The following is a 10920-nucleotide window of genomic DNA, read 5'->3' on the forward strand; positions in this document are numbered from 1 at the left end:
TGTGGTTTGGATTTGCATTTCCCAGTGACATGGGATGCTGAGCCTCTCTGGATGTGCTTATGGGCCTATTGTAGAACTTTGGAGACATGTGTCTTCAAGCCCTTTGCCTATTTTTTTAATCAGATCCCCTTGCTGTTGCTGAGTTGGAGGAGTTCTAGTTTCTGAATACTAACCTCGTAGGAGGTACGGAATTAGCCAGTATTCTACACATTCTGTAAGTTGTCTCTTCACTGTCGATAGTGATACACAATTTTGATGCACAAAAGTTTTGTTTTGTGAGGTCCAGTTTAGCTGCCTGTGGTTTTGGTGTAAGACTTAATTGCAAAATTATTAACTAAGTTTTTAACATATCCTCAATAGATCACAGTCAGTCGGTCAATAGATCACAGTCCTATTTCAAGGCATCTAGGACAGTGTTTGGCCTGGAAGAGAGCCTGAATAAAGCTAAGAAAATCTAAAGCCAGTCTTTCTCATCACCACACGTGATACATTGAAGGCCACATCAGTGTGGTGTGCTCGGCAACACCGGCGTCTAGAAGCTAGACAGAGGGATTGGCAGAGACCGGGCCAGAGAGGAACCATATGACACCGTACCATGCGGCTGTCCTCTTCACACCATCTTTAGTGACCCTGTAAACCCTTATTGAGCGAAGGCATTAACACATCAGCTGACGAACCTTCCCTCTCCTCCCTTGGCCAACAGGACCGCAGAGAGATGCCCAGGCAGCTCGAGAATTCATCCTGAAGATGTTCGTGGACCTGAACCCAGACAGTGATAAAATTATCTACTCCCACTTCACGTGCGCCACAGACACCGAGAACATCCGCTTTGTCTTTGCTGCCGTCAAGGACACCATCCTCCAGTTGAACCTGAAGGAGTACAACCTGGTCTAATTGTGCCTCCTCGACACCGCCCTTCCCTTCCCTGGTGGGCTATTGAAGCTGTACAAGAGGGACTGTATTTCTGTGGAAAACAATTTGCATAATACTAATTTATTGCCGTCCCGGACTCTGTGTGAACGCGTCCACAGAGTTTGTAGTAAATATTATGATTTTATTTAAACTATTCAGAGGAAACACAGGATGCTGAAGTACAGTCCCAGCACATTTCCTCTCTCTTTTTTTTTTTTAGGCAAAACCTTGTGACTCGATGTATTTTAAATCCTCGTCATGCACTCGCCCAGATAAGGGTTGTTTCTTTCTCTCTTTTTTTTTCTTTTCTATTGAGCAAAACAAAGCTGATTGCCCTTCCGCTAACCCATCCCCACCGCCCCACCCCACCCCGATTTTTCCCTGGTTACAATGGCCTTTACCTTAGTCCCATTCTGGTCAAGTTTTTCTCCCAAATGATACAGTCAGGACAGCATCATTTGATTTAAGCCATTGACATCAGCTTAATTTCAATGTTCGTAGTTTTGCTGAAGGATTCTAAATATGAATACTGTGGTGTTCACTGTATGGCCCTGGATACACATACAGAGTTGTTTTATATAAATATATTGTCTTGCCTCACTTTGGGCTAGGATGACGGATGCCCATCTTACGGTTAAGTGTCATTTCTTTTGGATTTCTACCTTCAGCCATAGCTTGGTCGCTCAGAGAGAGATGCACAAGTCAGTAAGGCAAGAACAGAGACACACAGTTTTTGTTTTTTTAAATGCCATGTGCCATGGTCCTTCTACCCACCCTTTTTTTTTTACCCCGCTCTTTAAATTGCAGATGCCAAAAAATATGTATATGCCAACAGACACTACATTACCCCAAAGGCTGCTACCCAGAATCTTTCTTAGGTTGTTCTTGGTTTCTCCCCCTCTTGGTTCAGGTTTTTCCTCCCTTTATTCCCCCCTTGGTGTTTGGGCCAGAATTTATTATGGGTGTGTGTTGCCAAAGCTGGCTTTTTATAAAAGGAAAATGGTGAAAATGTAAAAGATAAAAGCCAGTAGCTTAAAATGGAAGAGAGTAAGACTGAGTCCTAATGTAATTGGCTGAGAACAACCCCGAAACACCAAACCATCGGTAACTGTAAATTTGTTTGGCATGGTCCATTCTTTTCTTTGCTGTGAGATCACATTGTTCAGTGTCCATTCCATGTTGTGTGTCCAGATCGGCAATGTAACCCAGTGTCTTTGTGATAGATCACGAAATCTGCTATCTCGTCACTTAAAGCCAGTGTTACTCTTTATGTTCTTAAAGGTCAAGTAGGTCTGCCAAGAACATTGGTTGAGTATTCTGACGCCTCTGATTTGCAAAACCTTTACTTCCTGCTGGTTTATCACCTTTGGGATCTTTCTAAACTGGTCACTGGTTAAGTTGAACCTAAGGAAGACTTGTGGACTCCAGAGTAGCTTGTCAGTGTTCTATAGAACATGTATTTATGTAACTGAACCTACTAGAAGAGATATTGGGAGTTCTCTACGTGCAATTTATCAACAAATGCAAAGAAAAAAAAACAAAAACACAGCACATGTATTGGTGAGCTGGAGTTGAAATAGGGTTTAAGGAAATAAATCGGGATTGTTTTAAACCTGCTAGGGAGTAGGAATTAGGCCACGACACTGGTCTTACTTTAAGTATCATACTGTTTGGCCCAAGTCTAAACTTCCCTATCAATCACTCTTTGGGAGACAACAAAGGGAAGAGAGAAAGCGCATGGCTTATGAGAGGAGTCCAAGGAGTTCCTAAGTCGTGGTGGAATGTTCTTCTTTACTCCCCCAGCCACAAACAACGCAGGTTACCTTTTCACTTTGCTCAGAAAGCACCTGTAATTTAATTAAGAACCCGACTGCCTGTAGGTATAGTGCAATTCTGAATGCTCTCATCATTGTACATACATCTCTTGATATTGCAGCGTCCATACTGGCTTTGTAATCATTAATTTTTTGGCAGATTGAATGTGCTGTATTGATATGTATCTATGTAATTGTATGTCTTATAGCTAATTCACATTTTGAATAATGTTATTTTATTTACTTTTTTAAGAGAGGAGAATGTAAATTTGTCAGTTTATTTCTGACTAGGGATATTTTCTTTTTCCATTTAGAAAAGAAAAAAAAAATCTTACTATCGTACAGAGCGGTACTAGCATCGTGCTGTATAAAATCATTTGCACATTCCTGAGTAGAGGTATACTGGTAAGACCCAAAGGTAATTTCATAGCAAAATACATAAAATCAGTCGGAGCTTTTATACAAACATGGAAACCAACTTTGTAGAACTTTTGCCATTTGACCTAGGATTGGAATATGAGCTTTTATACAATTCATATTCTTATTTGGCAAATGCACAGTTTAGTATTACCTCTCTGATGGCCTTTATTAGAAAGGCAGTTTTAGAAGCTATTGTGATCCACTAAGGAAATGTTTTAACAGCTAGAGACCACTGCTTGCCCAAAAGGGCAATCTTAAATTTGGTGCAGCAAAAAAAAGAAAAAAAAAACAAAAAACAAAAAAAAACACGAAAAAAAAAAAAGAAAAAGAAAAAAAGGGAAAAAAACGAATAAAGAAAAAAAACAAAAAAAAGAAAAAAAAAGTCAACAATAACATTTGAAGGCCTACAGTGTGTATAGAGAAAACCTCATCACAAGATCATAAGTGTTACAGTTTTAGGGAATCAAGATATTCTATTTACTAGAGCTATAGTAGATGTAGTCGATTAAACATGATCTCAAAGCTCGAAGAAGATGAGCAAACAGGGAAAGATTGTTCTATTTGTCTTTATGAAATTGGGATAGAATTGCTATGCAGAACTGAGGTTTGTGGCTTCACTGTTTGCTGTAGGGTGCATGACAGGATCCCTTTCTGTTGAGAAAGGAAGAAATTGATCACCCTAGCTGCAGTGACGCATGGAAACCTAATTGTATCCACACTAGTCCATGGAAGCTAAAGGATTTTCTTTTCTGTTTCTTTGGGGTTTTACTGAAGGGGCCAGGGGCGGGAAGGGGTTCTTCTCAGTTTTGTATAAAAACAAAAGTTTACTCATGCTTTCTATTATATTGTGATTGCAAGCGTTAGAAGCGTGTGCCACTGGACTCCTCGCCTTCATGCTCCAGGTCATGGAGGCCCGTGGCGAGTGTTTGGTGACTTGGGCATGTCTTATTCAAAAAGAAAAACACAAACACAAAAACCTTTCTTCAGCATACCAAGGCAAGCAGCCATTTCATGACTCACTCAACACATTGCAGTGTACCAGTTTACAGATAATTTTCCCTCTTTCGCGTGACATGGCAGTTCTAAACCCACAGAGAATTCCTCACTTGTAAATTGGAGGTTTGTACTATGCCTTACAGAGCTTAAATTCAGAAGTTTGTGCCTCATATCTGAAACAAAGGGAAATAACACACCTATTCAAAAGTCAATAAATCCCCTCGACTTTTTTTTTTGTTTTGTTTTGTTTTGTTTTGTTTTTAAAGACATTTTCATATAAAGAGCTCTGTTGAATGTCATAAATACTGGGAAAAAAAATCTTAGGAACCTGCATATGTTGTTTACTAGCATATGACACCTACAAAAGGTATTCGAAGAACACCTGAAACTTGTATTTTTTGTGTGTGTGTGGATTAACTAGCAAGCCTACTATTAAAAAAAAAAAAAAAAGGTAATTCAGCTAAAGGACAATTTACTTTTTGTACTTTAGACTATCTTGACTGTCAAGGTGTATGAACTGTAATTTTAAAATTTATACTGCCACATGATTGTAAATTTTAGTTGTCTTAAGTTAGGCATTGGTAAAAAGCTATTTATGCTGGATTTGGGTCAAATGACTTATTTGCAAAAAATAATAATAATAATGGGAAGAAAGGGCTGTATAATGAGATACTGCAAGACTCAGATAGTGGTTGGAAATAACCTTCAAAATTACCCTCAATTTCCCTTTGTTTTCAGTTTCTCAAAAAAAAAAAAAATGAATGAAATGAAATATAGAAAAATGTTAACCCGTATCAAAATAAAGTGTACCCAAGTATTGTAATGTATATTGCTGCTCTTCTTAAAATTAAATAAGGGTGTAAAACCACTTAATTGGTAATTGACAACATCTCAGTTGATACAAACAAGGTGTGCTTGGTATACATTACTATTTTCTTCCAAAGATCTCTCTTTGGTTAGAAACACACAAAAATTAAGACTTGTAGTATTGTATGTTTATCTATCTCCACATATTTCCAGCATATGTAGCGTTAATAGGTCTGTCCTGGTAACGATGTGTTTGGCATTTCATTTTGGTTCCATCGAATTAGGAAAAGAAAGGACTTAGTTGTATATGATTAGTTAAGAGATTTTTGGAGCCAGACACCTGCTGTTTAGTAGACACCTAGTACAGAGTCTATTGTTTTTCCCTCACAAGAGTAACCACCCATTCATTGCTGTCTTCCCAACTTCCAGTGACCTTTTTTTAAAGATATATAAATACATCCCAAATATTTCATGGGATACTCTTCTTTTTATTATTTAAATTCAATTAGCCAACATATAGTACATCGTTAGTTTCAGATGTAGCATTCAGTAATTCATCAGTTGCGTAGAACACCCAGTGTTCATCACATCGGTAATACCCTTGCCTCTAGAATCATCTGTTCAAAGTATGCATATACACCTAGCACATAGTAGGTGCTCAAATATTAATTTCCTTCTTACTTCCCTATCGATCATGTATCTTCCATTTTCCCATATGATTCCAACCCAATAGTAAAGGACCTTTCCATGTTATGAAAACATCTATTGGGCTAAATTGGACCTTACTTGCATAAAGCAGTTCTGACTTTCATAGATGCTTTGGTAGATAGGAAAAAACAAATGAATACAAAAACAGGGAGGAAAATATTCTTTCTAGGATATTTTCAAGTCTAGGAAGAAAGATGGCAAATTGCCGTGTAACGTTCAGGTTATGTGGACCGAAACACGTGTTTTTGGTAGATTTATTTTCCTCAAAGAACTCTAAATACAACTTCTTGCTGGATTCCTCACCTGTCATCATGTTGGAAACCCTCACTAGACCTATGTATTTAGGGAGTTTTGTCAGAAAACATTTTTAACTTGCAGTATTTAAAAGAATCATATTTACTGTTCTTAAAATGTCATTCAAATGCATGTATTGTCTATTGTTTGGGGATGGGAACTAGTTTTGCAAAAAACACCTAATGTTGTATAATAATGCCCCAATGATCTTGCTGGTTAAAAATACAGTATTTTTGGCCATAATTTTGTACTACAGTATTCTTCATTCTTGAGTTTTGCTTCTCAAAGTTGCCTCAGCCTCTTCTAGAATTTTTTTTTTTTTAATTCTAGGGACTATCAGAATAAATTTTTCCTTTCCTAAAATACTTTATACTGCACATGCATTGCTCAAGTAGATAGGTTTAGGAGTCTCTAAGCAAACATGAAAAAAAAATTTTTTCCCTTCTATATATAACCAGATTTTAATCTTCAGTGGAGGTATTTGTACTGGTGGCATTTTTTCCCCAATTTTTTAAAATGTGACCTAACCAACTGTAAATACAAATTTTAATAGCTGCTCACTAAAGAATGAGAGCTGCTTGCCTTCAACCTGTGATGATCTAAGAAGGAATGATTAACTGGCTGAAAGAGGCAAGGGCTTGGCTCAGAACTATTCCTACTTCAACAGCCATCATGAACCGTCATCTGCACAGGGAAAAGGAGCTATAGGTGTCCTTTGGGGCTGTGACTTTTAGAAACCAACACCAAAGCTTTTGAGATCAGCTAAAAACTAACTTTTCTCTCTCTAGCAGCATTGTGAAGTTAGGGTGATGATGGCCAATTGTTCTAGAAAATCAGCTCTTACATAGGTAGGGACTTGAGAACCATAACAAAAGCAAAATCTGTTCCTGCTACTTAACTAACCACGTCTTTCTAACTAGCTGCCTGGCCTTTGCTTATGGAATTTTGTGTTTTTTCAAAATACTGTTCCTTCCAAATACTTTACCAAGTGTTTTCAGTTAAAAGCCTTTGGGTAAGACTCTCCTATTCTTAACATGCTTTAGAGACCATTTCCGGTAGATGGTGTCCCCTCTCTAGATCTTCCTATTAAGGGTTAGTGTGACAGGGGACTAGCATTTAGTACAAGGCCTGGAGGGATCAGTCCCCACAACCTTCCTTCTGAGGAAATGGGGTGTCAGCCAGTCCCCAGCACCCTTCACTCTGTGCCTCTGGGACCTGTGTCCATCTGCATCATCGTCTTGAAGACCCATAGCCCACAGGAAAAATGAACTCACTATACATTATTTGAGCCAAATATTTTAACTTGACCCTTTGACTCATAGACCCAGCCTGATGAGTCAGATGTTTTCGGTCCTACCTTCTGGAAGCAATAAAAGCAGTTGGTCCAAAAACTTCTGTCTTGCTCTTAATCTTCCCCGCCTCTACCATCCCCCCGCCCCACCCCCACCACTGCTGCCATTTTACTTGTAGGTTGTGAGAGGCTGACTGCTGTACCTCAAGAAACCAATTAAACTATCGCAGAAAGGTGGGGTGCAAAGTAATGCTACAGAACAGGGGTTCATCTGATGAGGAACAGGAGAATTTCTGATGGTCAGTTAGCTAGGGCCTTGCTTTTCTTGCTATCCAATCCTGAGTTCTTACCATGCTCATGAGTTACTCCATATTTAAGCCCTGACTGAAATGTGGATCACAGTTGGAGAGTGGAAGGCTGTGGTTAAGGGTAGGTTTCTGGTTGTTAAATTATCTAGGCCTTACCGTTATCCCTTTGTTTCATTACCATAGCTAATTAAAATATGGATCCAGCTAGGATGAGGAACTCACCCCATCTACTTTGAGGGCGCACCCCAAGTCCCTGTAGACAAGGCCTTGGTGATAAAATGCAGGTCTCCTTAGAATCTAAGAAGCACAGGGAGTTCTGCAGACTTTTCTCCAAATTCTTACCCCTGAGAACTTTGAAATCTGACCTGTGTTGAGTTTCTCTCTTCCTGTTCTCTTTAAGAAGGCAGAGGCCATACTATTTTCCTGTCCCATAAGTGATGGGTAAAATAAGGCAACTTACCCTCTGGGGGTTAGGGAAGGAAAAAATGAAATAAGATGGGATCGGGAGGGAGACAAACCATAAGAGACTCTTAATCTCACAAAACAAACTGAGGGTGGCCGGGGGCGGGGTGGTAGGGAGAGGGTGATGGGTTATGGACATTGGGGAGGGGATGTGCTATGGTGAGTGCTGTGAAGTGTGTAAAGCTGGCGATTCTCAGACCTGTACCCCTGGGGCTAATAATACATTATATGTTAATAAAAAATAAATCATATTTTAAAAAGAGGGTAATTAAATCAACCCCTGGTAACAGAGCTGATGGCAGACCTTCCACAACCCAGTTTAGAGAGTCACTTTACAGCTGAGCAGACTGGGAGCCAATCCCATCCAGGTGGGCTATGTAAGGGCGCCTGGGTCTATCACTGTTCCCCAGTTCACCCAGTACATGGGTATGGTGGATATCTCAAGTATCTTTGTAAATAAGAGGGCTGGTACAAGACTGACAGGTGATGCTTGGCAAACACTACGAGTCTGCAAGTGGAAATCCTACCCTGTATGCCCAGCTGCCAAGAAGCTCACATTGCTGACAAGACCATGTTTGCGTCTGCTCTGGGGTGTGCCTCACCTAGAACGCCATGCCGGTTGGGAACCCCACACTGCCTGCCATGCACTGTCCAGTCAAGGCATGAGCTAGGGCCCCCTTGATCCTCCTCCATCAAGGATCGGAGCAGCAGTGATTACATGCCTGGGATCAGAGCAGTGTTCACAGAAGGGGCCTGCTATTGCCTGTGGAACAGCCAAGGGCCAACCCCAGTAGGATCTGGGTCCATGGTTATCAGTGGGGGACAAGCGGGGCAGGACTGTGGTACTGATGTGTAGTGTGCGCTCATCTCCATGGTGTCAATAAATATTGCCACCACGTCCCATTTTAAGCTACTGATTTGTGGGGTCACTGAACCCAGTTGGGAAGAGGTCCTAACAATGATCTCTCTCATGCTGTTCCTGCACACACCCTCAGTCCCCTTAGGATACCACCTTTCTGTAAACCTGGAAAAAATGGCCAGCTGGCTTATCACACCCACAGTGTATGAATTCCCTCCCCTTGTGACCTGGAGCCAATTACCAAAGAGCTCTGTGCTCACGATGGCCTCAGAAATGGCATCTTAGCTAGAAATATCAAGTACTTTGAACTCAAAAGGAATTTAGACATCAGATTCACCTAACGCTTTGTAAGTATGAGTGTGTGTGCACGTGTGCATGGGAGAAATGTCTCAGCATCTCCAAGCAGCTCAGTCAATGCTGAAAAAAAAAAAAAAATGCTTGTCCAAATGCTCACGTTCATTGGGGACCCAGATTAATCCTCCATCTTTTGAACACTGATCTCTCAACATATGTGGATACACATGTAGAAACTTACCATGGTTTGACCTTGAAGTTGTATACACATGCAAGCCCGTGAGTATAGACAGCCTTGGTTAAAAGAAGCAGTTTAACTCGCAGAAAAGCATTCTTCACCTTGACATGATCAAGACAGAGATCATAAAACCCACAGCTAACATTTTCTGTAAGAAATGATTTCTTGCCAGTCTTTCCAGGTGTTATCTTAAAAGAGCTCTGTTCCATCCAAGCAAGAACACACCTCATGACAAACTATAAATATTTCTTTAAAAGGGCGGATGAACCTAGGCTGGAACTTCTATGTCTGGGCAACAAGGGGCTGCGTTTTCAGCTGCAGCAGGAAGGAAGGGCTTCCATGAAGTTACGGAAGTTGGATGATGTCTTAGCCAAATTACAAAAGCCAGGGCTACAGGATTTGGCTGCACCGTCACTGCTGTTTCTGTTCTAGAGCTAAATCTTCTCTGTGCAGACCGCTCACCTCCCATGAAGGATCAGGACTTCCCAGATCCCACGCCTGAGCCACACAAATACCTGCAGAGAACCACAACCTCTGATCCGCGGCGCGCAGGACCGCTTTCGTGTCACGTGCTCCCGCTGACTGAGGGTGGCCACACTTCCACGTCCCCTGCTCCACATGGGGGCTGCTGAAGATCCTTCTTTTTCAGGTCAGGAGCTGCCTGCATCCTTCCAGGTTTCTCTGGCCACAAGCCAGAAACCAAAAGCCAAAGCCGCAGGAGTGGTGCTCAAGCAGGGAGGGACAGGGCTGGTGGATGCATACAACAGCTGGCGACCCTCATTGGCAAACTATAGGCTTATTCTGCACTTTTCTGGAGGGGCCCCAGCAGGCCCCACTTCCTTGACAGAACCTGCTCATTAACATACCCTCTACTGGCTATTCTCTTCCCCTGGGGTTACTTCCAAATTCTCACTATGCTTTTGGGGGTCCTCTCATACACAACTTGCACGAAAATCCTTTGCAATGGTCTGCTTTGAGGGAAATCCCAGATAAGACATTAAGACCATCAAGGGAGGACCTTCACATACAGGGAAGCAGCCACAGGGACTTGTCCAAACCCGTCACAACCAAGGCTTCAATACTTGGCCTTCAAGTACTTGGCCTTGAGTACAAGTGCAGCTGATGACTGAGGTCCCAGATTAGCACCTGGACCTCTAGTATGAACTGAAGTTGCTACACAGGCCCCACAGTGGGAGACTAGACCTAGCAATAATATAGTTATGAAAAAAAAAATCCTACCTATTACTGGAAGCTACCATTATCATATCTTCAAAAGATAATCCATTTCCATTATTGAAGACGTTTCCATCTTATCCTCATTCTGTTTAGAGGATGTCGCTACTCCTTTACTCCACCTGTCCAGCTCCCGCCACTGGCTCCAAGATGAGCCCCGCCCCCACCCACATCAGCCCTAATTGATTCCAGATGTGTGAGGTCGGCTGTCTCCTTAGAGACACAAAGTCACTTCAGTCTTGTTCCCCACCCCCTCCCAGTGGCTGGTGCGGACATAATCATAG

The 10920-nt window shown here is 41.4% G+C and overlaps 1 protein-coding gene across 1 annotated transcript in view; it reads left to right on the plus strand.

The window, feature by feature from the left end:
• The window catches only part of GNAQ (G protein subunit alpha q), a 305806-nt gene extending 299612 nt beyond the window's left edge, over positions 1-6194 (plus strand). The window contains exon 7 of the mRNA XM_045085365.1: positions 704-6194. Coding sequence (XP_044941300.1) covers positions 704-894 — 191 coding nt within the window. The 3' untranslated portion in view covers positions 895-6194. The remainder of the gene's footprint in view (positions 1-703) is intronic.
• Positions 6195-10920: the final 4726 nt, after the last annotated feature.

Source organism: Mustela putorius, unplaced genomic scaffold (genome assembly GCF_011764305.1).
Source record: "Mustela putorius furo isolate JIRA1106 unplaced genomic scaffold, ASM1176430v1.1 tig00000854_pilon_pilon_pilon, whole genome shotgun sequence".
In the NCBI taxonomy this organism is placed as follows: Eukaryota; Metazoa; Chordata; class Mammalia; order Carnivora; family Mustelidae; genus Mustela; species Mustela putorius.